Raw genomic sequence first — 26,077 nt, 5'->3', positions numbered from 1 at the left:
GGACAGTCTTTGGAAACAGCTGTTTAATGTTGTGGACCCTCATTTGAAGTGGGCTCTTTCACGGTTCCCTTAAAATGGTTAGAGCCACTGGGACAATTGTGTCCTCTCCTTTTTAGCAAAAACACACTTGCTTTCAGGAAGGAGAGGAGGGCACTGTCGGCCCTGTAGGGCCCGTTTTGTGCCTTGTACATCAGAAAGCATCTGTTCTGCCCTCAGGACGTGGGAGACTCGAGCACGGTCGGGCTGCCGAGTTCTCTCCGGCATGTCTGGTGACAGTGGTGAGTTGACCTGAGAGGCAGTAATTTCCTGCCCTAAATTTACCCTGCAACTGCGAGTCCTATTTGGAGGTCACAAGCATCAGGGTTTATTCTTTGGTCTTTTTAAGAAGTGAGAAACGGCAGCGTCCACGGAGTCAGATGCTTCGGTCACGAGCGTGTTCCCCGAGTTTGTGGTTTAGAAGCAGCCGCCCGGCCCTCTCCTGCCCCGCCGGCGGGGGCCGGGGCGTCAGACGGCACGCACTCACCGCGGAGGTCGGCGTGGTCCTGGCCGTGCGGGTCGGGGTCCCCGGGCACCGGGGCGCACAGGCGGCGCAGCAGCAGGCGGTAGTAGCGCAGGCGCTGCAGCGGCTTCAGCAGGAAGGCGTTGAGCGGCAGGTAGCAGACCTTCTGCAGCTCGAAGTCGCGGCGCAGCGCCTCCAGCCCCCGCAGGCGCCGGCTGGCCGCCTCCAGCTCCGTCAGGATCTCGTGCAGCCGCTGGAAGTGGCCGGTGAGCGCCTGCGGGCGGGACGGGCTGAGCGGCGGCGCGCGCCCCGGCTCCCCCCGGCCAGCCCCTCGGAGCCGCGCCCCCGCGGTCTAGCCCCTGAACCGGCGTCTCAGCGGACCGCACAGGCGGCCGCCGGGCCAGGTAAGCGCCACCAAACGGTGCGCGCGCGTGTGGGTCTAAGCTCACGCCGCCTCCGGGACGCGCTTACAGCCCTCCCTGAGAACCGAAAACCGGGAGACACGTCCGGGGGAAACGCACACCTTAAGCCTAAAAGGGGCGCCTGGGCCACTGCGGGGCGGGGCCTCGGGAGGGGCGGGGCCTCGGGGCGGGGAGGGGCAGGAAGCCTCGAGGAGGAGCACTTGGCGGGTCGCGCCAGAACCAGAGCCCCAGCGCTGCGAGCGCGGGCGGCGCAGCTGGAGATGAGGCTGGTACCTCGGACTCCCCGTATAGGGGCGCAAGCGCAGCGGGAGCAGCTGCACCGGCCCCACGGCTCTGAGGGGCGCGGGCTGAGGGAACCCTGGCCAGGCAGGAGGCAGCCCTGGGGGGCGCTGTTGATCCTGAGGGGCGTGTGTCCTGAGGAGAATGCCTTTGGGGTGGAGGAGGCAGCTCCGAGAGGACCCGGGCTGAAGGGAGCTCTGTTCTGAGGGGGCACTGACCCGAGGAAACCCCGTCCTGGTGGAAATAGCGCTCCGAGAGGAACACGGCTGAGAAGGGCTCCTGTCCTGACCTGAGGGCAGAGCTGACCTGAGGGGAAGTCTGTCCTGCCTTTTGTCGTTCTAAGGAGAACACTGTCCTGAGGAGGAAGCTGGTGTCCTCGCCACCAGCTGCTAGGCCCGGAGCTTCACACAAGCCCATGCTACCTTTAACTGAAGCATGTTCCTGAGCAGGATGTCCCCGATGCGCTGGTGACTGCCTGTGGCCTGCGTGCTAGAAGATTCCTCCCTGGAGCAGAGGGACAAATGAGGTCAAAATCTTGGACAGCTTGTGAGAAATGCTCCTCTTGCTGCTAGTGTGATGGTGAGTCCCAGGCTCTGAGGGGGAGTCCATACTTGACAGAGACTGTTGTCATATCTCGACCATCCTTGAAATGGTAGTGACCAGGCAAAAAAGGATCATCTCCTGAGACGAGAGATTCTTCAAGAAAATGAGAAGTACCAAGGGGACGTTTCCTGCAAAGATGGGCACAATAAAGGACAGAAATGGGATGGACCTAACAGAAGCAGAAGCTATTAAGAAGAGGTGGCAAGAACACAAAGAACTATGCAAAAAAGGTCTTCATGACCCAGATAACCACAATGGTGTGATCACTCACCTAGACCCAGACATCCTGGAGTGTGAAGTGAAATGAGCCTTAGGAAGCATCACTACGAACAAAGCTAGTGGAGGTGATGGAATTCCAGCTGAGCTATTTCAAGTCCTAAAAAATGATGCTGTGAAAGCATTGCACTCAATATGCCAGCAAATTTGGAAAATCAGCAGTGGCCACGGGACTGGAAAAGCTCAGTTTTCATTCCAATCCCTAAGAAGGGGAATGCCAAAAAATGTTCAAACTACCACACTGCTGCTAAGTCGCTTCAGTCGTGTCCGACTCTGTGCGACCCCACGGACCGCAGCCCACCAGGCTCCCCCGTCCCTGGGATCCTCCAGGCAAGAACACTGGAGTGGGTGCCATTTCCTTCTCCAATGCATGAAAGTGAAAAGTGAAAGTGAAGTCGCTCAGTCGAGTCCGACTCTGTGCGACCCCACAGACGGCAGCCCACCAGGCTCCCCCGTCCCTGGGCTTCTCCAGGCAGGAACACTGGAGCAGCTGCCATTTTCTTCTCCACAATTGTGCTCATTTTACATCCTAGCAAAGTAATGCTCAAAATCCTTCAAGCTAGGCTTCAACAGTACATGAACTGAGACCTTCCAGATATACAGGCTGGATTTAGAAAAGGTAGAGGAACCAGAGATCAAATTGCCAACATCCATTGAATCATAGGGCTTCCCAAGTGGTGCAGTGGTAAAGAATCTGCCTGCCAGTGCAGGAGACACAAGAGCTGTGGGTTTGATCCGTGGGTCAGGAAGATCCCCTAGAGAAGGAAATGGTAACCCACTCCAGTATTCTTGCCTGGAAAATTCCACGGCCAGAGGAGCCTGGTGGCCTACAGTCCACAGGGTCGCAAAGAGTCGGACATGACCGAGTATGCACCAAAGCATATAGTATACTATAAAAAGTATAGTTGGATCATAGAAAAAGCAAGAAACTTCCAGAAAAACAACTGCTTCACTGACTGTGCTAAAGCCGTTGACTGTGTGGATCACAACAACCGTGGAAAATTCTTAAAGAGATGGGAATACCAGAGACCTTACCTGCTTCCTGTATGCAAGTCAAGAAGCAACAGTTAGAACTGGACTTAAAACTACAGACTGGTTCAGGATTGGGAAAGGAGTATGTCAAGGCTGTGTTGTGTATTGCCACCCTGCTTATTTAACTTCTATGTGTAGAGTACATTATGTGAAATGCTGGGCTGGATGAAGCACAAGCTTCAATCAAGATTGCTGGGAAAAATATCAATAACCTCAGATATGCAGGTGACATCACCTTAATAGCAGAAAGTGAAGAGGAACTAAAGAACCTCTTGATGAGGGTAAAAGAAAGGAGTGAAAAAGCTGGCTTAAAACTCAACATTCAAAAAACTAAGATCATGGTTTCTGGTCCCATCACTTCATGGCAAAGAGATGGGGGGGGAATGGAAACACTGACAAACTATTTTCTTGGGCTCCAAAATCACTGTGGATGGTGGACTGCCACTATGAAATTAAGACACTTTCCCCTTGAAAAAAAGTCATAATAAACCTAGACAGCATATTAAAAAGCTGAGACATCACTTTGTCAACAAGGTCCGTATCAGTTCAGTTGCTCGGTCATGTCTGACTCTGCGACCCCATAGACTGTAGCACACCAGGCCTCCCTGTCCATTACCAACTCTTGGAGCTTGCTCAAACTCATGTCTGTCATATTGGTGATGCCATCCAGCAACTCATCCTCTGTCTTCCCCTTTTCCCCCTGGCTTCAATCATTCCTGGCATCAGGGTCTTTTCCAGTGAGTCAGTTCTTCGCATCAGGTGGCCAAACTATTGGAGCTTCAGCTTCAGCAGCAGTCCCTCCAATGAATATTCAGGACTGATTTCCTTTAGGGTGGACTGGTTGGGTCTCCTTGCAGTCCAAGGACTCTCAAGAGTCTTCTCCAACACCACAGTTCAAAAGCACCGGTTCTTTGGCGCTCAACTTTCTTTATAGTCCAACTCTCACATCCATACATGACTACTGGAAAAATCATAGCTTTGACTAGATGAACCTTTGCCAGCAAAGTAATGTCTCTGCTTTTTAATATGCTGTCTAGGTTGGTCATAGCTTTTTTTTCCAAGGAGCAAGCATCTTTTAATTTCATGGCTGCAGTCACCATCTGTAGTGATTTTGGAACCCAAGAAAATAAAGTTTCCATTGTTTCCCCATCTATTTGCCATGAAATGATGAGACCAGATGCCATGATCTTCACTTTTTGAATGTTGAGTTTTAAGCCAGCTTTTTCGCTCTCCTTTTTCACTTTCATCAAGAGGCTCTTTAGTTCCTTTTCACTTTCTGCCACTAGGGTGGTGTCACCTGCATATCTGAGGTTATTGATATTTCTCCCAGCAATCTTGACTGAAGCTTGTGCTTCATCCAGCCCAGCATTTTGCATGATGTACTCTGGATAAAAGTTAAATAAGCAGGGTGACAATATACAACACAGCCTTGACGTACTTCTTTCCCAATTTGGAACTAGTCCATTGATGCATGTCCTGGTTCTAACTGTTGCTTCTTGGCCTGCATACAGCTTTCTCAGGAGGCAGGTAAAGTGGTCTGGTATTCCCATCTCTTTAAGAATTTTCCACAGTTTGTTGTGATCCACACAGTTAAAGACTTTAGCATAGTCAATGAAGCAGAAGTAGATGTTTTCCTGGAATTCTCTTGCTTTTCATGTGATCCAGTGGATGTTGGCAATTTGATCTCTGGTTCCTCTGCTTTTTCTAAATCTACCATGTACATCTGGAAGTTCTCCGTTCACATATTGTTGAAGCCTGGCTTGGAGAAGTTTGAACATTACTTTGCTAGCATGTGAGATGAGTGCAATTGTGCAGTAGTTTGAACATTCTTCGGCATGCCTTTCTTTAGGATTGGAATGAAAACTGACCTTTTCCAGTCCTGTAGGCATTGCTGAGTTTTGGTGGCATGTTGAGTGCAGCACTTTAACAGCATCCTCTTTTAGGACTTGAAATAGCTCAGGTGGAATTCCATCACCTCCATTAGCTTTGTTTGTAGTGATGCTTCAAGGCCCCTTTGATTTTGCACTATAGGATATCTGGCTCTAGGTGAGTGATCACACCATTGTGATTATCTGGGTCATGAAGATCTGTTTTGTACAGTTCTTCTGTGTATTCTTTTTTTAAATTTTATTTTTTATTTTACTTTACAATTCTGTATAGGTTTTGCCATACACTGACATGAATCCACCACGGGTGTACATGCGTTCCCAAACATGAACCCCCCTCCCACCCTCTTCTGTGTAATCTTGCCACCTTTTCTTAATATCTTCTGCTTCTGTTAGATCCATACCATTTCTGTCCTTTATTGTGCCCATCTTTGCATGAAATGTTCCCTTGGTATCTCTAAGTTTTTGAGATCTCTAGTCTTTCCCATTCTACTGTTTTCCTCTATTTCTTTGCATTGATCACTGAGGAAGGCTTTCTCATCTCTCCTTGCTATTCTTTGGAACTCTGCATTCAGATGGATATATCTTTCCTTTTCTCCTTTGCCTTTCACTTCTTCTTTTCTCAGCCATTTATAAGGCCTCCTCAGACAGCCATCTTGCCTTTTTGCATTTCTTTTTCTTGGGGATGGTCTTTATCACTGCCTCTTGTACAATGTCATGAACCTCCATCCATAGCTCATCAGGCACTCTATCTATCAGATCTAGACCCTTAAATCTATTTCTCACTCCCACTGTATAATCGTAAGGGATTTGATTTAGGTTATATCTGAATGGTCAAATGGTTTTCCCTCCTTTCTTCAATTTAAGTCTGAATTTTGCAATAAGGAGTTCATGATCTGAGCCACAGTCAGCTCCCGGTCTTGTTTTTGCTGACCATATAGAGCTTCTGCCTCTTTGGCTGCAAAGAATATAATCAATCTGATTTGGGTGTTGGCCATCTGGTGATGTCCATGTATAGCGTCATCTCTTGTTGGAAGAGGGTGTTTGCTATGATCAGTGCGTTCTCTGTGCAGAATTGTGTTAGTATTTGCCCTGCTGCATTTCATATTCCAAGGCCAAACTTGCCTGTTACTCCAGGTATCTCTTGATAGCCTACTTTTGCATTCCAGTCCCTTATGATGAAAAGGACATCATTTTGATCCATATAGTCAAAGCTATGGTTTTTCCAGTAGTCATGTGTGGGTGTGAGAGTTGGACCATAAAGAAGGCTGAGCACTGAAGAATTGATGATTTCAAACTATGGTGCTGGAGAAGTCCTTTGGATAGCAAGATGATCAAACCATTCAATCCTGAAGGAAATCAACTCTGAATATTCACTGGAAAGACTGATGCTGAAGCTGAAGCTCCAATACCTTGACCTCCTGATGTGAATAGCCGACTCATTGGAAGAGATCCTGATGCTGGGAAAGATTAAGGTCATGAGGAGAAGGGGGAGACATATGACGAGATGGTTGGATAACATCACCGACTCAGTGGACTATGAGTTTGAGCAAACTCTGGGTGACGGTGAAGGACGGTGTGCTGCAGCCCATGGGTTCAGAGAGCTGGACGTGACTGAGTGAATGAACGACAAAATTCTCCCTTCTGGAACAGGATAAATGACAGCAACTTATGTGTCTACTAACATCTGTTGCAATGAAATAATGACCCCTGTGAAATATTTCCTGAAGCTGGAAAGCTCCTGAGAGCAGTGACGGTGGGAGCTGCCAGGGGAGGGGGGGCGCGGGGTGTGCAGGGCATTACCAGAGCACCAGCCTCTGCTCCACCTCACGAAGGAAGCCTCTGTGGAACTCGTAGATGGGGTCGATGTTGGAGAAGAGCAAGGTCCTCAGATCTGCAGGCATGGCGTCCGCCTTGACTACCGCGCTCCGGAACCACTGCCGGAAGAGCTCAGGGTGACCCCGGGGCCTCACACCTTAGGGCCTCACACTGACTGCAGAGACCCCACGAGGACGGCTCAAGCCAGTGCTGCAGCCAGCCCCTCAGCTGGCCACGCCAGCTGCCACAGCAGAAGACGGTTCTGGATGGAAAGCTCCCAGGCATGTGTTGCCAGGTTTACAAAGACTGGACCCCGTGCTGACCTGACTAGACATGTTTGAAGGCAAATATATTTAACAGAGCATATATGGCTCAGCTGGTAAAGAATCCGCCTGCAAGGTGGCAGACCTGGGTTCGATCCCTGGGTTGGGACGATCCCCAGAGAAGGGAAAGGCTCCCCACCCCAGTATCCTGGCCTGTACAGTCCATGGGGTTGCAAAGAGTTGGACACAACTGAGTGACTTTTACACTTCGCACACAGACATGCATACACGGATTTCATGACGGCCAAGAGCAGCTTATCAGGAGGGGTTCTGTCTTTGACCTAGATTTAAGAAGTAGTCAGAAAATCAAAGTAACAAAGGATTTAGGTTTCATACCACGGTAATAACTTCTAAATCCTTCAGGTATGTTCGTTCTGTAGCGAGAATCTCCTTTGCTATGAAATATGCCTCGTCCGTAGGCACGCACTGCAAGAAGCGCAGACAGTGTGAGTGAACGTCTGCCGGCCGTGTCGCCGGCCGTCCTAACGCGCCATCTCTTCTGCTGAAATTAGCACTGTTGTGTGATCTTCACGTGTACTTCCCGAGTCACTTCTAAGTGAAAATATAAGCCCAGTTTTATCTCCCTCAGATGTTTTTCTCATATTATGTTATTCTTTTTGAGAAAATAATTGCTGCTTAAACACTGGCATACCCTGAAACTACTCGTTTTGTGATAAGATTATTGTTCTGATATCGCTCCCAGGACTGCAGCTGGCTCACACACAAATGCAGGCACACCTCAGAGAAGCTGTGGGTTGGGTTCCAGACCGCCACCATCAAGCAAACGTTACAGTAGAGTGGGTCAGGTAAACGTGCAGGGACAAGCCCCAGCGACAGAGCCCTCTAGAGCGGGACAGGCAGGGCTGCACCCGAGTAGCAGGCCCCGTGCTCGCCTGGGCTGGGGGCTGTGCCTTGCCCCTGCAGGGCCCCACGCCACCCCGAGCAAGCCACGGTCTGCTTGGCAGCCCCTCCTCCATGCTTTCCCACCGGAGCTTGCCCGGTCCTACTCTGTTTCTGCACGCTCACCCTCCGCTCCTCCACCAGGTGGAAGACTTGGGGCTGACCCTCCAGGGTCAACAGGTACCTGGGACCTGCCAAGTGCAGAGGTTCCTGCCCTTGAGCAGACAGCCTCCCAGGAGGAACCAGGGAGGAAGCAACTCCAGCTACTGAGGGAGTGACCCATCTGGGCAGCAAAGTGCCCAGGATGGGAGCAGGTGGGGTAGAGGGCGGGTGGTCCGGGCCAGCTCAGAGGTCAAGGGTGGGGGCAGGCACGAGGTGAGAGAAGTGGTCGCCGGCAGGAAAGCAGGGTCTTTGGTGCCTATCTCAGCACATGATAGTGTGCTGGCCCCAAGGTGAGTCTGGGGGCTGGGGCTGCTCGGGAGGTGCAAGGGAGGTGAGCCAGGGAGGGGGGAGCCCACACATTCTGGAGGTCCGGGCCCAGGCAGGTGGAGGAGGTGAAAGAGTATGGCAAGGGTGAAAGTCCAAGGCTGCCGGCGATCAGCTTGGGGATGAAGTGTGGTGGGGTCTGAGGCGTGCTGGGAAAGGGAGGCTGGGAAACGGCCGGGGCTTCTTCCTGGGGCCTGAGACCAGCTCTTCTGCGGGCAGCGAGTCAGGATGAGAAAGCCTGCAGGGAAATGCCCCGTCCAGGAGGGAGCGTTGCTGGGAGGTGGCGGTGCCCGGAAACAACCATCACTGCCGAGGTCACAGCCGCACAGTGGGTGCCACCAGTTAGTGACGAGGGGCTGCCAGCAGCAGGGCGGCAGCAGCGGCTCATGGACGCCAGCCTGGGTAGCCAGGGCCAGCCCCGATTTCCAGATCGAAGAGCAGCTTCTAGGAAACTCAGTGGGGCGGAAGCCAGCCACACCCCAAGGTCAGGGCCCAGGTCAGGGCAGAGGGAGGGGCCGAGCTTTGTTCCCGCAGAGCCCGCCAACAGGCAGAGGGGCACCCGTTAGAAAGAGAGCCCCAGCTCCGTTTCAGGCGTCCCAGTACTGTGGGGCCTCGCCAGTTTCCGCACAGTTAGTGGGAGATGCTGGTGGGGAAGGGGTTTCAGGCAGCAAGCTGGCACCAGGCTCCAGAGGAGGACTGGGCAGGCCCCCACCCCCACCGCAACCCGCAAGCTGGGCAGCCAGACGCTAATGCCAGAGCCCAAGGCGGGCTAGGAGCAGAGGCAGCCCCAGCCCTGCCGAAGGGTCGTCAGGGAAACTGGGGCTCCCTGCCTAGAGCTGGGGGCCCTGAGGCCAGGGGGCCCCTGCTTCAGGCCACGGCCTCGCTTGCGAGCGGCGTCTCTCCTTGATCCCCGGCTCTGCCTGCCAACCTCGCGCCTGCCCGACACTGAACTTGCAGGCGGGGGCCTCACCTTCTGCCACAGGCCCAGCCCCAGGACACCCCTCCAGGACCACAGCCATCAGCCCCTGCTCCCCTGACCCCCGGACCTCCTCCCAGCTCCTCCACTGTTAAACTGAAGCCAGTGGTTTGGTCTCCGGGATCCAGCCCCACACTCAGAACCGACGGATGCCAGAAACCGTGAGAGCAACGGGGAGGCCCATCGTGGCGCGGAAGCCCCCGGAAGTGAGGAGAGGGTCTCAAGACTGGGGCGCCCCCGACCCCCGCTTCCCAGCAGCAAGCACCCCGGGGGCGCCCACCTTGCATCTCGGCTCCTCCTGGTCGTCCATCCTGGCTCCAGCGGCGTCAGCGAGGATGGGGCCCAGGATGGGGCTGGGGCCCTGGGGGCTCAGGCCCTGCGGGCTCCTCTGGGTGGAGGGAGAAGGCTGAGGACTCTCCATGGAAAGGCCTGGAAGTGAACGGGTGATGGGGGGCGATAAGGAAGGGCAGGCCCGAAGGGCAGCACCGCCACCAGGCCCTTCCGGGGACGGCAGCGGCAGGCATGGCTCAGTGTGGCCCCGCTTCCCCAAGGAGCTTCCAGGGCGGCCTGGCCTGGGGCTCGGGGTCCGGGGAGATGGGCCGCCACAGAGCGGGGAGGGGACCACAGGTGGGCGAGGAGGAGGACAGGTGTGCTGAGGCCGATTCATTAACCCTGCCCCAGAAAGCTGGGTCGCTCAGAGTTACCCGCATGGTTCTCTACATCCCTGAGTTGTTCATTAACAAGGACTTTACTCTGGTGTTGTAGAATTATACCACAAAAGGAACTAACACTCACTGTCCTTCTCTCCTTCAAGTGCTGTTTGCTCCTGATCACACTGAGGCCAAGTCTGCACCTTGTTCTATGTCATCCAACATTTTGTAATACAAAATTATCTCGTCTATTTAGAAAAATCCTCAAAGATTTATAAGGTTTTTCTATGAGAAATTAATAACTATTAAATGCCAAGTTTGACAATTACCTTAAAGTAGAATTTCAGAGAAGATATTTAATTGGTCATTAAAAGCAACTTAAGATATCCTAACAAGTGCAGTGTGAAGGAGGTGGGTGTAGGGAATTCCCATGCTGCAGCCCTGCAGCCCCGCAGCGTGGCTCTCCTCCCAGCGGCCCGGTTTCACATTGACAAGCTCAGAGCCCTGGGGAGCCAGAGCCGGGACCCCACCCAGGGCTTCCGGGGACGGGCTCCCCAGGCTGGCTGGTAGAGCTGACCTCTGGGCTGCTCACACCACATCGATACAGACACGGACAAATGTTCGCTGACACTGGAAACCCCGGACAACATAGAACAGAAACAGAACCCGTTTATTAAAATCTGCTTTCATTACGTTTAAAATCGGCTAAGCCACCTTAAAATAACATGACTTCCCCACGTCCCCTCCCGCCACGCCAAGCCCACCAGGCCACGTCTGCCCAAACACGGCTGCTTTGATCAGAGAAGAGGCTCGCTCCCCAGACGAGCTGTGAGGATCACACTCCAGAGTCCCTTCTGTCCCCCCTTACCCTGGAGCCGCGTGATGAGACACTGTGACCCACTGAAAATTCAGAAAAGAGCATAGAAGCGGAGGCTCGAGAAGGAGGGGACACGTGAGCACGGACGGCTGATTCACGTTCTCACGTGGCAGAAACCAGCAAAACATGGTGGAGCAGCCGTTCTCCAAGCAAAGAAGAAGAAGAAGCTGCAGGACCTGCTCGCAAGGCGAGCGCCGCTTCTCCCCAGGCCTGCGCTCCCGGCCTGAGGGCCGACGCTGGTCCCGAGAGCAAGTCCACGGGGCGGCCCAGCAGCCTCCTGCCCCGCGCAGGCCTCCTCCACGAGGCCGCCCACAGGAAGCGCGTAGTGCGGTTTACCAGAAGGTCTCGCACAGAGGCCTTATTTTTAAGCAGCAGCAGGTGACAGGTGAGGGGCTGGCGGTGGCACTGATGCCTCCCACAGGCAGGCCAGGGTGGGCAGGGGTGGGCTCGGCAGGGGCGCCGACGGGCGGACGACTCTAGCTTGGGGCAGGTGGCTCGTCTGGAATTCACTGTTTGGCTTGGGGGTGGTTAGAGCCACCATCTGGTATTGTCACAGTGGGCACAACTGCCCTTGCATCTGTGGGCTCGCAACTGAGGGTCCAATCAGTGAGGACTGAATTTATTCAGGGGAAAACGTTCCAGAAAGCCGCGGAAAGCAGCAGGTGAATGTACACTGTCTACGCCTGTTCAGAGCACCGCCAGCGCGGCGGGGGCTGTGCTCACAGAGAGAGAGTTCGGTGTCCGGGTGCGCGGCGGTGGGGGGGACGCGCTCTCTCGGGGCCCTGGAGCCAGCCCCGTGACTGTCGGGCGATGGCTGTGCTTACTATTCTGCAAACACCGCCAGCGCGTCCTCTAGTGACCAGACTAACGGGCACCGCAACCTGGCATTGGGCGTTTACTTTCATTCAATCTGTCAGCCACAGTGAAACGTTGCAGGTCACACCAACATCCGTTTTGTCAACTCAGATGCCAGGAGATGAGGCGAACACGTCTGTGGGGAGCTGTCAGGCTCGTGGCAGGAAGCGCGTAACCACCCACACTCGAGGCCGTGGAGCGTGCGGGCCACTGTCCCTGCCGTGGAGTCCCCCGTGGGGCTGGGCTTTGCCCGCCACTTCCAGGAGGGCCTGGGGTGTGTGAGGACTGCTCTGGACCCTGTGATGGCCCAGGCATTGACAGTGGAAAATCCTGTCCACGCAGACGACCGGCCTTAGTGCACGGGCGGCTCAAGTATTTTCAAGGTGCCAAACGTCACGTTTTAGGTTCCACAGGGTATGTGTGGCCCTAACTGGCATGGTGAAGAACCTTACACGTCTGTTAACACCGACCCCTGTGTTCAAGGTCGTCTACTGGCCGGGGCAGCGCAGCTGAGTGGAGGGAGTCCTGCTCCAGGACCAACTGCTCACACATGGGGTGCGCTCCTATTCCCCCGCGGATCCTGCAGACGGGCCACGTCTGCAAATGGCATGTTGTGACAGGGTCCAAAAACAAATGATTGGAGCGGGTGGACAGCTGCTGTCCCCCCAGAGGTCACGCAGGCTCTGCTCTCAAAGCTGCAGGGCCAAGGCGTGAATGTCTTCAGAAAAACCACTGAAAATGTAAAACTTTCATTTGAAACAGTCAGCAGGAAGCCACTCTGGAAGAGCGTTTTCTCCGTGGGCTCTATTTCCAATTGTTCCTAAGAATCCTCCCGCAGTGTCGTCTTCTCCTGGGACCTTCTCCTGACCGCCTGACGGGGTGACAAAAGAGAGACGCCACATTTAGACAGGAAGCTCGGCTACTTTCACTTCGTACCTTTAAACGCTCTCCTTCAAAACCCAGTAATAAAATTATCTTGAAACCTTCTGCCTCACAGTGGAACGAGAGTCAGCGCTGGTTTGGAAAAGTCAAGGTGGAGTGTGAAGGTTAAGAAGGCGCAGGGCACAAGCTGCAGCGGTACCTGGGTGGCTGGAAGGGCGGCCCCTCGGCCTGGAAGAGAAGGGGGGCGCCGGCCTCCCGACGCTCCAGGCACACAGGACCCTGGGGCTGGCGGAAGCCGGGCCTGGCTCCACGTCTGGCCCCGGGGTTTCTGAGTCACTTTCATACAAAATGCAGCTCATGAAGTAAAAGCTGCCCTGAGGGGTCCAAGCGCCACTCCCCTTCCTCCTGCTCTGTGTCCATCCTTCTCCCGAGGCTGACACCGCAGTCCGCCCGTGGCGCCAACACTCAGGGGTGACATCTGTGTGCACGGCGTGTCCGGAGCATCTCTCGGAGTTTCCTTCTCAGTAAATATGACTCTTTCCTTGTTGAGGGAAGCAAGCACCCCAACCTACAGCTCAGTCCCACTCTGGGCCGACTGTCCGGCCGACGCCCGCTAGGTGTGGGGTCTTCTCTGTGGGACACTCCTGCCGGCCCAGGGAGCGGGCTCTAATGAATGACACCTTCTGTCTAAAGCTTGAGAAGCTGTGCCTTAACGATCCTCTGGAGCACTGGAGCACTGCAGGCAAGGTCCCGTACAGTAGGCAGTCTGCGGGGACGCCGCTGGGAGGGAGGTGAGGCCTGAGGGACGCTCCTGGAGAGTGAGGCCACAGGGCTTTTACACTCCTGACCGCTCGCCTTGGGGACTGACCAGGCTAACTTCCGGGGGTGCCGGAACCGAGGCACCAGTCAGGGACGGGGCTGGAGTCACAGGAGGGACCCATGTCCCCGTGACCCACTGTCCTCTCCTCTGAGGGCTGTGACCGCCTGCTGCAGGCTCCCGGGGAGTGTGGGCCAACAGAGGCCGCTCCAGAGCTGCCAGGCGCCCCCCACCCCCACCACACTGGGTGCCAGGTGCCCCCAGACCCCGGAGAGGAGGCGCCTCTCCCTAAGGGTCGTGCTGCCGGGCACTCTCCTCAGCTGGCCCCCAGGAGCAGCTGCCCGGGAAGACGGGGGCAGCTGCCTGGGACGCGGGGGGCTGAAGAGGCGGGTGGCTCCTGGAGGCACAGAGAGCTCTTGGCGGCCAAGGGGGGCCCAGAATCTGAGCAGCTGCCTCGCTTCAGCCCAGGGATTGTATTGGGGGGGCGTCTATCTGACTGCGGGGAGGCAATAATGGCCTCATTTTCAGAAGACGCCAACAGCATGTGTTCCGTGCCCGAGGACCACGTGGTTCCTCCCCACAGTGGGGGCTTGTGCGGGCCCAGAGCGGCGGACCGCAGGCTTCCTGCACCCCCCTTACATGCTGATCACAGGGGCCACGGCAGGCCCAAGCTGGGCTGCTCAGGAAGGCAAGAGGCTCCCCCGCTGGCCTCCTGTGGGGAATCACCCCTCACGGCCACAGTGAGATAGTCTGAGGGCAGCGTGGGGCCGGCTGCCTGCAGTCACAGGCGGACAGACATCAGTGGGACCAGAGGCAACACAGGCTGTCTCAGGGGTGGGCTCGGCACACGAGACAACCTTCAATGCATGTAAATCAAAACCACAGGCGAGCAGAGCACAGGAAGCTAAAAGGCACTAAAATCTGTAGCAAATGCTCCCTTATTTTATTGAGTAAACAAAAGATTTCTGTCAGTACATATCTGCAAATGCATAAATGGCAATTTCAAGGGGAAACAAACTTTCAAGAACCACAAGCCAGGAAACATCAACATGTCTTTAAAGAATAAGCAAGTTCAGATTCACAGGAAAATGCCAGCCCTTTCCTCCTCACTCCTGGGGACATAGACGCGTTCATGCAAAAGTTGGCACCAGGAGACGCGGCCGGCAGGCAGGCGCTCTGGCCTGGGGCGAGGCTGGCACGGCCCCGCGCACCTCCACGGCCTTAAGAATAGACGTGAGAAGGCCCATTCGGGTGCTGCCGGAGCCTGGCCATGTCCCTCCCCGTTCTAAGGTGGGTTTGGTTACTCTGAACCGGGCGGGCCCTGCAGATGCAGACCTGGTGTCTGCGTCACATGCCGCGGGGTCACGGCCTGCGTGCCCAGAGGATCAACCGCCGCCCGCCGGGTGCTCAGCCACCCACGTGGCATTGGGAGACGTGTCTGCGCTGGAAACCGCCACGACTTGGCCAAGATGACCGTGGGGACAGTGAAGGGCTTTCACAGCCCACACCTCGATCATTACCAACCACAGTCTTAGAAACACAGGTTACCTGGTAGAAGGGCTGCGGGGATCCCAGTGACTCGAGAAGGCACGGGGAAGCATGGCACCTGCGTCTGCGCGGCTGGCCTGGCCAGCGTGAGAACTGAGGGAAGGGAGCGTTCCCGGAAGCCCAGGCGGGGCCGTACTCCCGGCAGGAGTGCGCAGGCGAAGCACCGACACGGCAGCAGAGGCTGCCGGACGGTGCCCACCCCTGCAGAGATGCCTGGGCAGCTCCTCCCGGCACCACCAACAGGCCCCTGCGCATGGTGCAGACTCGACTTTCAGAAAACTGACCTGTAAACATGGCTGTTCCACCAGGCGCAGCCAGAAAGGAGCACAGATCTCAGCCACATCCTCGGGGAGGGGGGCGCGGCCACCGCACCTGTCCACACACACGCCCGGCCGGGCCTCAAGACCACGCGTCGGGGGTGGGCTCGGTCAGAACCAGAGCAGCTGTGTCCAGCAGGCACCTGGCCTGAGGGAGGAGCTGGCGTTTGTACGCAAGGTAGAGCCATGGGGCGCCGGGTCTCCACAGGGGGCAGTCAGCCCTAGCTGCTGTGCCTGGTTCTGCCTTCCCTGAAGGGACCACAGAGCGCCCCCCAAGGCAGGCAGGGAGGACACGGCCCCATCTCCATCGCAGGCTAACCCACCGCCTCCCGCAGGCAGAGCAGTCCCGGGGTCAGAGTCACAAAGGTGACTCCTCGGGCACCAGGCACCCTGGGCCCTAAGGCTGTGGCACCCCTGCCCCAAGACCTGGGTCTTGGGGGGCTCCCTCAGGGTCTCGCACAGTCAGATCAGACAAAAGCACAACCTAATTAGTCCTGGGCAGCATCTCAACTTAAAAAGCAGCGACAGGCATAAGGCACGTGTTCCACTCAAGGCCAGCGCGAACCCGAACCAGCACCACTCGAAACGCACGGTGGGGATGAATGAGAGCAAACGCTGGAGAATAAAGCTGCAAAGACAGGCTGGTCCCGAGGGCTGGCTGCAGACACGCGTCCGTCCCCACTCTGCTGCACAGCCTTCAGCACCGTAACAAGCGCACCTTTTAATTTCTTGACGTTTAAAACGGAACAGAGAACGGGGGGATGAAGAATACCCAGCCGTGACCACAAAATCACTTCCTATGCCAAAGCTGACCACCTGAGCTCTCGCCCCGGAGCGGCCGGGGGTCGCCTGGGAGCGCTCAGGGCAGGTTCTCACCCATTGGCTCTCCGGGAATCAAATTCTTCACGTTATTCTGAAAATCAAAAACGACTCTGTCTGCCCTGGCCTGCACAAAAGGGCTACTGAAGAAGAGGCTCACGTCTAGGGGGACCGCGGCCTCGGAGCCCCACGAGTCTGTGTCCGAGCTGCTCGAGTCCTCAGCCGCCGTGGGCGGGTAGCTCAGCTGCTCTAGCTGGTCCACGATGTCTGAGAACTGGAAGGCCGAGCTGGCCTCGGACCGCACGGAGCGGGCGGGGAAGTTGGCCATGGAGCTGGCCCCGGACGGCGGGGCAGAGCCGGGCGTGTGTGCGGACAGGCCGCTGGGCAGGGGCGCGCTGCTCAGCGAGCTGGCCTCAGACTGGTTGTTCCGCAGCGAGCTGGTGTCGGACGGGCTCAGCAGGCGCTGCATCAGGCTGGCCTGCGCCTTCACCTCCAGCAGCTCCGAGGTGTCCAAGGGGTGCGCGTCACCGAGGCTGCCCTCCTCAAACTCAAAGCCACACCCCCCGTCCCCGGGGGCCACCTCTGGGGAAGACCCTTCGTGGCTGGACGGGCCGGAGCCTGGGCTGAGGCCGCTGTAGGGGAAGGAAAAAGCCTCCGAGCCCCCGGCAAAGAAGGAGATGTCTACAGGATCGTCGTCTATGAACTCCTCGGACACCTGCAGCTGGGTGCTTGTCAATGTGAAAACCGGGCCCCCACCGTGGCCCGGTGGGCCGCACAGGTGCCCCCCCCTGGAGGAGGAGCCTTCGGTCAGGGGTCCCTCACTGCGGTCACCATGCCCTGCGGCCGGGCGCCCCCTGCCCGCATCCCCTGAATCTGGGCCTGAGGTGGGGCAGCTCAGCCCCTCAGGACTGTGGGGGCCACAGCTCTTTGCGCCCCAACCGAAGCCGACACCTTGGTGAGGCTGGAGTGCAGGCAGCCGGGGGAGCTGGGCTGTGGCCATGGAGCTCCTTTCTGTAGCCGGCCACCGGGCGCCGGGCACGGGGGGCCCCATCTCGGAGCTGCCGCCGCCGACCTGGAAATCGCGTGGGCCCGGGGGAGCTGGAGGGGACGCCGGGGCCGAGCAGAAGGAGGCAGCTGTGGGCGATGGCGTCACAGGAGTCCTCACACCCTCGGAGAATGAGATGCTCTGGGGCAGAACGAGAAGAAAGGGGTGTGAGACGGCAGGTCACGTTGGAGAGCCGCACAGCACCATGCGCTCCTCTCGCGGCCCCCACAGCGGTGACCGTCAGATCGCTCCTCTAAGAGTAACAGAGCCGCGGCTCTGTGAGCGCAGCTGCGGCCCGGAGTGGGCTCAGGACTGCCTGTTTGCACTCCCTGTGACTCACCGTTCTCTACGTGCTCGGTCCCACACCACTTCTGCCAATAAAGTCCCGAGTCTCCTCGGCACCCGGGTCACCCTGAAGTCCCCTGGGGTGTCTCTGGACACTGGCGTCCCCTGGGGCTGGGTGGCTGCAGACGGGCTGAGCCACCCCTCAGCTAGCAAGGTGCCCCCGACCCGCCAGGGCTGCTGGGGAATGAAACGCGTGGGTGCATCCCAAGGTAAGTTCTTTTAATTTCAAAGATTTAACAAGGAACTCCTAAATAGAAAACATATCCCTAAGCGTTAAAGAATGCTTTTATTTAAAAACCCAATTAAAAAAAATTGGGGACACAGAAGTGTCACTATCTGAGGTACAACTGTAGGTCTGTAAGTACTGTTAGAGTATGACTGGTCAAGCTGCAGCAAAGATGAACAGTGCGCAGCAATAAAAAACTATGAATATGAAACTGCACAGCTGCACACAGAATTATGAAATCATACTACGTGAAAAGAGCAGGCGCCTACATGAAAATAGGCTCGCATGGGGCAGTCAGCACGCGGATGTGAAGGCAGGGAGAGACCGAGACACGGAGCCGGCGACTCCCAGCCCGCGTCCAGCGCCGCGGCCTCACGCCGCCTGGGCAGCGCGCGAGGGGCCTGTGTGCGCCTGGCTTAGTAGCCATGGTCGTGCCAGACACGCTGGTGCACACACTTGCTCCTTGCTTTTTACCTTTAATGTAATAGCAAAATGTCCACTGAGTGAACACAGCTTCACTGAGCAAATCGCCGCCCACCGCCCACTCTCCCCGCCCCAGCTGGCATTATCATCACTTCACACTTTTATAAAAGTTGTATTTCTTAGCTGTTTTCCTGACAACAAAAAGCACTGTGTCCACTGCAGAAAACCAAGTCAAATGAGAAGCCCAAGAAGATGAAAACTGCCCGGGAGCCGGTTGCTGGGAGACGTTTGCTGCTGCGAGGTTCAGTCCCCCGAGCACCCAGCCGTCTCTCTAAACCAGGAAGAGGGTTCTCCACAGGTCACTGTGCAAACAGCCAGTGTCACTGCTAACGGCTCCTGAGTGTGTCCTGCTCAGGCTCCACTCTGCTGAAACGAGACTCTTAGTGGCTCCTGAGTCACCCGACAGGCGGCCACACCCAGACCAGCCCGGACGGCGGTCCCGGGGCCTCCAGGATCACAAGCAACACCGTGACGCGTGTCGCCCACAGAGCTTCCTCTTCACTCAGGACTCCTTTCTGCAAACAGGGCCCCAGGGCTGGAGTCGCCACATCAGTGAGGAGACTACCTGTAGGGCCCCTGTTGCAACCACGCCAGGCTACTCCCTGAAAGGGGATCGGAGAGCACATCGGGCGCGCTTACGCAGAAGCACTGACCTGCCGTGGCAAGACCACTTTGAGGGCACGGAGAGACATCCGGGTCTTGCTGTGTCTCCTGCAAGCAGAGGACAGGCCGTGAGCCCCACGCCCTGCTTGCCTGACCCCACTGCTTTTTTTTTCCATCTTCAGTGCATTTTAATAAGAATGCCATCATCAGAGGAGCTCCTGGAGCACACAGCATTAGGGTGCCGACCCCGTCTCTACAGCAGCACGTGCTGCGCCCGTTAAGGAAGGGCTCACATGAAAACGGGCCGGGGTTTGTAAGACACCCTGAGGCATCTAACTAGAAACAGCAGGATGACGGAAAACAAGACTGCAAGCAAAAATCCACGTGCAGAAGAGGTGGCATTAGGGGAGAGTCCCACACTCACAGAGAGCTTCAGATCCACAGTTTAACACTGTGAACACCGTGCTCGGTAAAAACACCACGTCTAGGAGGAGCGAGGCAAACTGGAGCAAGTGTCACCTGCATCTGAACAACTTAAGTGACAGTGAAATGCGAGCCGTCACCATGAAACGGAGCAGAAGAGACAGACCCCAAGTGTCAAGACGCACATCTACACAGCGCAAGCGCCTTTCATCCAGGCAGAGCCTAAGACACTTCAAATGCTGGCTTAAGCGCCCACACTCTGCATCGTGAGGACGAGAGCATTCACCTTTCATATGGAGCCCTCTTCATCCCACCGCCTTTGACATAGTCAGCAAGCTGTTTCTGAGTTCTTCCACTGCGAATAAAATTCAGATTTTACAGGAAAGAATAAACGGGAATACACAGCACTGATTTTCCACAGAAGCAAAGGAAAAGTGAGACTTGTCCAGCCTCTGTCTTAAGTTTATACGTGCATTTAAAACGTATGCTTTGCATTAATAAGCACAACCACTGTTCCAAACAGTCGTTAGGAGGCCCCTTTCCCCACTGGTCTATTTGCCGTGCTTCTCCAGTGGTTCTGTGGCTGCAGCCTGTGCGGAACTCTCTGTCCATGAGCCACTCGCACCCTGACTGGACGTTTGGGTTCTCAGGTTCTCGGCCACAAGGCCGAGAGCTGCCCGGTGCGGCTGCTCACCTGTATCTGAAGGAGGAGCCTCTGCTGAAGAGGACGGCTCTAGCTTTTGGCTTGGGCTGATCCGAGAGCCTAAAGAAGGCGTGATGCTCCACACAGGTCTTCCAGAAGCTCTTACACTCATCTCTGCTGCCCAACACGAACTCCACGGTGTCCTGGTAGGGGCCCTACGTGTGGAAAGGCAGAGGCTCGAGTGCCCACAGCAGGAAGAACATTTAGGAGGGCCGCAGGCTACTCCAAAGTTAGAAACTAGGGAGGTTTTCTTTCTGAAAGTTGTATACAGACTTCTGGTTCCGTTTATAGTTGAGAGGAGAAAAATACAGTGGAATATTTCTTTGTAGAAATATCAGAGGAGTGCGGTCATCTAAGTCACAGGGCTAACGTTTTGAAGCTTTTCTTTGAAACCTTTTCCCACGTTAGAGGAAACCAAGGCATCTTTCTGTGCTGGCTGACACATTTACCCGTCGTCACCCACTCACTTTCCTGTGGGTTTTCTGAGGGTGTTTTGGATGAGCAGGACACAAAGGTTTTCAGGCCCACAAGCATCACCATGAAGAAACCACTGCCGTATCTCTCATGGTTATTGCTTAGGATTAATTCCTAGAAATGTTATACTGAACTCAAAAACAATGCACATTTTTGAACATTGTGATGTTCATTACCAAATTACCTTCCAATAGAGTATAATATCAATACTTTAACTCCTATATTTAATCCTAAAAATCTTAAGTGCTTAGGAATCGATATAACACATAACCTTGCCAGGTGTAGAAATAGACACAGTTCAGAATTTTGCACTAATTCTCTTATTTCCCTGTCTCTGTGGAATAACTGCCAAAAACATTTTTTTTAACTTATAGAGGAAAATTCTAGCCTTTTACTTGCATTTTATAAGTGTTCTTGGCATTCTTTACACTTCTCTTTCATTCTTAGAAGACATATTTGAACAACAAACAATTAAGCTATCTGTCCACACTTTCTGCACAAAATAAACACACTTGCAGGTCGCAGGGCCCCTGGTTTGACAAAGCCCCTGCTAATCCCCGGCCTCTGAGAAGCTTAGCGGCGGCCCCTCCCGGGACTGGCCCAGGCTCTCGGCTCCGGGGTGAGGTTCAGAAGCAGCCCACAGGGCCCCCTCCCACAGCGGCTGGCTGATCCGTCTCCCAACTTCCTGGCACAGTGGACGTGTAACACCGTAAACATCTTAGAATTGTCTCAAGTATTGGATTTTTTCCTCCCATCAGACTGTATAGACATTTACGTTTGTCCCTTTTTACTGCTGCTGCTGCTGCTGCTGCTAAGTCGCTTCAGTCGTGTCCGACTCTGTAAATTTATATTTAATCATTAACTTATGGACTCACAAAAGAAAGGAACATTTATTTTCTGAAAGTCAAGGCTTCCTCAGTTAGAACCACAGAAGGGTCAATTTCTGAGTCAAAGACACAGAATTCTGGAAACACCCTCCGTTCCTGCTGGACAGAAGCCCAGCACTGACTGGCTGCGGGGCTTCGGACCACAGCCAAACACTCTGTGCTGCAGCGCTGACACCCAAAAGAGAACCGGCTGCAGTGAAGCTACGGTTCTCAGCAGCCCGGGAGCCCGCCAGCCGTGGACACTCTCAGGCCACTCGGCCACCCCGGGCTGCCAGCACACCCTGAGGCGGGCCTCGCTGGGCAGGTCTCCCCAGAGCCCATCCCCAGCCACCTATTCTGTTCTTACATTCCCTTGTGCATTATGCTGAAACGACATACAAGTAATTAACAACTGAGCAGAGAGAGTGCTCCCTTAACTTCAGGAGCTCTCGTGATGGCACTCACGTGGACCTCCGGGTGGAGTTTGATGAGAAACCTTTTCCTCTTGAAGCTGAGCTTTCGGAGCCTGGACCAGTTGAAAGTGTTGATTCTGGTGCTGCTCTAAAATCCAAGAGATGGATGCTGAGTAACGGCACACGTGTGATCCAGACGCACACACACACTTTCTCATGAGACAGAGGTGTGAGTTACAGCCTTGCTAGAAAGCTCAGGGTTATATTCAGAAGCAAATCCTATTTAGAACTCATTATACAGTTGTTACATTCGAAACGACAATTAAAATGTCGATACTAAACATACTAATCTGTTTTAGGAAGAACACTTTGCTGCTCTGATAAAGCTTTGATACAAACTTTTTTTGGTCAGTGTTAACAGTGAACATTTTGCAGCCATCCCAGCAAGGACAGCGCTCCGGAGGGGCTTGGGGGTGGAGGGATGGAGCAGAGCTGAGCTTCTCAGAGAAGGAAAGAGAGGAGGATGGAGTGATCCCAGGGGTGCCTGACGGACCCGGAGCCGGGGGCTGAACTCCAGACTCCCCAGACAGAGTGAGCGCTGGGGGCCCAGACACCAGCTTCTAAACACTCTTCACCTTGGAGATTGGGACTGTCTTCTCTCCCAGGGTGGGGCAGGCAGGGAACAAAGGAACCTCGACCATGTTATTGTGTGAGAAAGTAAATAAGTGCTCAGAAAGGGCGGGGAGATGCCGAAAGGCACAGACGTTACCTGAGGGGTAATTTAAAGACCAAGAGAAACAATGACAGCCGACCAAACATCAGCTCACACCCCGAATCACAGCCCGAGCAGCAGGAGGACCAGGAGAGTCCACACGATGAGAAAGCCCCTCCAGCAGCCTGAATGATGGAATTCAAAAAGTGGCCTTTTGGCCACCGTGAGGGAAATTCAGTCTTAAAGTATCTCTCCACAAATACCAATTACAAAGGACAAAAATCTCCTTGCGGGCTTCCCTGGGGGTGCAGTGGATAAGGACCCACCTGCCAACGCAGGGCCCATGGGCTCCATGCCCGGTCTGGGAGGATCGCATATGCCACCAAGTAACTGAGACACACCACCACTCCCGAGCCTGGGCACAGCAGTGAAGAGGAGCCCTGCTCACCACGGCTGGAGAAGGCCCGAGCGCAGCAACAGAGACCCAGCGCAGCCAACCAGCAAAGACACAGCCTGTGGAAAGGCAGCTTGCAGCGAAGAGGCCTGTCAGCGCCTCTCGAGCAGGTGCCGGATGCCGCCCCCGGCAGGGACGGACGGCGCGCCCCCCCGGCCCGAGACTCGCCGCCCAGGCAGCTTAGTCTCAGCAGCAGCCGGGCCGGGCAGGCCCACGTCACGAATGACTGACCCAGACCTTCCGAGGCACCGCAGCCATGAGGACAAGGAGAGAAGGGAGACACTTCCCGCTGACGATCCCGGGCAGACCCTGGCCGGGCGGAGCAGCTCAGCTTGGGTGGGAGCCTCTGAAATCATGAGGCGGGCGTGCCTGGGGAACCCAGGTGGGGGTCCCTGGTGAAGGGGCTCGCGGTACACTCTTGTACTTGTCTGAACTTGAAAAAACTTTTCAGAATAAAAACTCTGAATGTGTAGAAACACTTTCTGGCACTTTCTTTTCTGTCCTTGGTCTTCGTGACCATTTACTCTTTTCCACAAACTCAGGATGGGGGGACGGCAAGATGAAGAATGCTGTCCATTCAAGACACAAGCCCAGCACTTTAGCCGTAAGGCAGGCTTCGAAACACGCACAACGAGGACAGGCTCCGAAACGAGGGGACGCAGAGGCGCCGAGGTCGGTCCCAGGGAAGGGCAGAGGAGGCGTGTCCACGGACAGAGGCGGAGGGTCAGCGAAGCCTGGCGCGGCGGGACCAGGGCCCGGGAGGGCGGCGTTGACATGTTCTGGAGTCAGGGCGACAGCTGCACGATTCTGCGAGTATATTAATACTGAAAACGCTGACTTATACTTCTGAAGGGTGGACTTCACGTTCTGTGAATTCCGTCTCAATTCCTTGCATTCCTAAGAGATGTCCCTGAGATCCCGACTCAAACGTCAGCCCCCACCTCCCTGCGCGGCCGACACGCAGTCACTCCACCTGCGGCTCAGAATGAGACACTGGAGGCTTCTCAACTCCATCCTCAAAACCAGCAAACCTTAAAACATCAACAGAAGGAAAGGCCGCACCTCAGCTCCCGGCCCTGGATGCAGGGGCTCACGGGAGGCGGGAAGAGGGTCTGTTCGACAACACCTGCGCGTCCACACGACTGGCTCACGCTGCTGTCTGCCTGGACCGCCCCCCACGGGCCCGCGTCCACCCCTCCCTATGGGCCCCCGAAATCTGACCTGTGCTGCTGATCACGTGAGTGCTGCTCGCAGGGCTGGGTGGCGACTGTATTTCCTCCTTTATGTGTGATTCTCCCAGAGCTGCTGACTGCCTCTCCATAATTTTCTATGTACCCATCACTGGTTCAGCTCTAAACTTCCCTGCAGACCTTTGAAACTCTTCAATGTGATGTCACCAGGACATCGCTGACCGGCTTTTTTCTTGATTGTGCCACATGGCCTGCAGGATCTCAGTTCCCTGGCCAGGGAATGAACCTGGGACCCAGGGATTGAACAGGAGACCCGGGTTCGATCCCTGGAGGGGAGGATCCCCTGGAGGGGATGGCAACCCACTCCAGTATTTTTGCCTGGAAAATCCCATGGACAGAGGAGCCTGCCCGGCTACAGTCCACGAGGACAGAAAGAGTTGGACACGACTGAGCGCGTGCGCACACACACGCCCCAAGGCAGCGAAGGCGCTGAGTCCTCACCTCTGGGGCCCCAGAGGACTCTCGGTCAGGTCCGCTTCTTTCCTGGCAGTCTTCCCTGGAGCCCCTGCGTCCTTCTGCTGACACAGGTTCTCCGCATCCGGGCATGGCTACCCCCACCACTCCTCAACACGTCGCCCTGTGTCCTCGGCTCCCACCTTGGTCCTCTCCTGCACCTTTGGCCTCAGAAGGCTGCACAGGGACTGAGTTTTCTGAAGAGCGGCATGTCTGGAAATGCTTTTACTTTCTTCTTGGGTGGGAGTCTGCCTGCACAGGTGCTGGAAGTGACTTTCTTTCACGTTTAGAACCTCCATCCAGCAGTGTCCAGCCCGGCAGCATTTCATGCCTCCCCGCCTCTCCCCAGGAAGCCTCTGATCTTCTGTGTTCTGACGTCTCCGACGGACAAGTCCTGCCAGATCTCCATTCACTAGAGTAAAGCCTGTGGGCACCTTCCATCTGGAAACCCGGGCCTGGAGGTTTGGGCGTCTCTCCTCCTGTAGCGTCTGTAACAGTTCCTCTGCGGCCGTTTGGGTCCAGCCTCTAGGATCCTGGGCCGCGGGGCCGCCTGGGCGCTGCTGGAGCCCCCTTTCCTTCCCTCTCCGTCTCTCACCCTTTGCCTCTCTCTGCTTTGCGGGGCTCTCAGCCTCCCAGGTCTCCTGCTGCCAGCCTGCGCCTCTCCGGGCCCCTGTGTCCCTGCACCTGACCGGCTCTTGCTTCAAGGTGTGGGCTTTTACTTCTGAGGCTTCTTCGAGAAGGTCTGACACACACACTCAAGGTCGGCGGTGACCCTGCTTTGAGCAAGTCTGTGGGCACCGCTTTCCCAACAGCGTTCACTCACTTCTCTGCACCGCATTTTGGGAATTCTCACAGTATTTCAAACCTCTTATTATACTTGCTAAGGTATTTGTCATCAGTGATCTTTGACATTACTTCTGCAAAGGGATTATGACTCTCCGAAGGCTCAGATAATGGTTAACACTTTTAGCAATAATGTACTTTTAAATTAAAAAAAGAAAGAACATGCAGTACAGTAATGTACTAACAAGGCACCAACGTGAGTCCAGACTTAGCATTCCCCTCTCCTCTCTGTCTTCCCTGGTGGCTCAGACGGTAAAGCGTCTGCCTACAATGCGGGGGACCCGGGTTCAATTCCTGGGTCGGGAAGATCTCCTGGAGAAGGAAATGGCAACCCGCTCCAGTCCTCTTGCCTGGAGAATCCCATGGACGGAGGAGCCTGGGGGGCTACAGTCCATGGGGTCTCGACTTCACTTTCACTTTCTTTCTCTCCTCTTCTGAAAGCCTGCTGACTCCAGTCGCCATCCGAGGGGTGCCGACGCCAGCTTTTCCGCAGGGAATAACCGCGTGTGTGTGTGTGTG

General features: G+C 55.5%; 1 protein-coding gene across 1 annotated transcript in view; it reads right to left on the bottom strand.

The window, feature by feature from the left end:
- Nucleotides 1–26,077, bottom strand: part of FARP2 (FERM, ARH/RhoGEF and pleckstrin domain protein 2) — a 97,800-nt gene that overhangs the window by 10,010 nt on the left and 61,713 nt on the right. The window contains exons 9-18 of the mRNA XM_040232029.1: nucleotides 21,899–21,994; nucleotides 20,085–20,248; nucleotides 19,677–19,745; nucleotides 19,018–19,075; nucleotides 17,217–17,451; nucleotides 9,781–9,929; nucleotides 7,475–7,564; nucleotides 6,801–6,934; nucleotides 1,623–1,704; nucleotides 524–773 (exon numbers count right to left, since the gene is read on the bottom strand). Coding sequence (XP_040087963.1) covers nucleotides 524–773; nucleotides 1,623–1,704; nucleotides 6,801–6,934; nucleotides 7,475–7,564; nucleotides 9,781–9,929; nucleotides 17,217–17,451; nucleotides 19,018–19,075; nucleotides 19,677–19,745; nucleotides 20,085–20,248; nucleotides 21,899–21,994 — 1,327 coding nt within the window. The remainder of the gene's footprint in view (nucleotides 1–523; nucleotides 774–1,622; nucleotides 1,705–6,800; nucleotides 6,935–7,474; nucleotides 7,565–9,780; nucleotides 9,930–17,216; nucleotides 17,452–19,017; nucleotides 19,076–19,676; nucleotides 19,746–20,084; nucleotides 20,249–21,898; nucleotides 21,995–26,077) is intronic.

This window comes from Oryx dammah, unplaced genomic scaffold (genome assembly GCF_014754425.2).
Source record: "Oryx dammah isolate SB20612 unplaced genomic scaffold, SCBI_Odam_1.1 HiC_scaffold_28, whole genome shotgun sequence".
Lineage (NCBI taxonomy): Eukaryota > Metazoa > Chordata > Mammalia > Artiodactyla > Bovidae > Oryx > Oryx dammah.
Note: the sequence above shows the minus strand (reverse complement) of the source record. Positions and strands in the feature narration are given on the sequence as shown.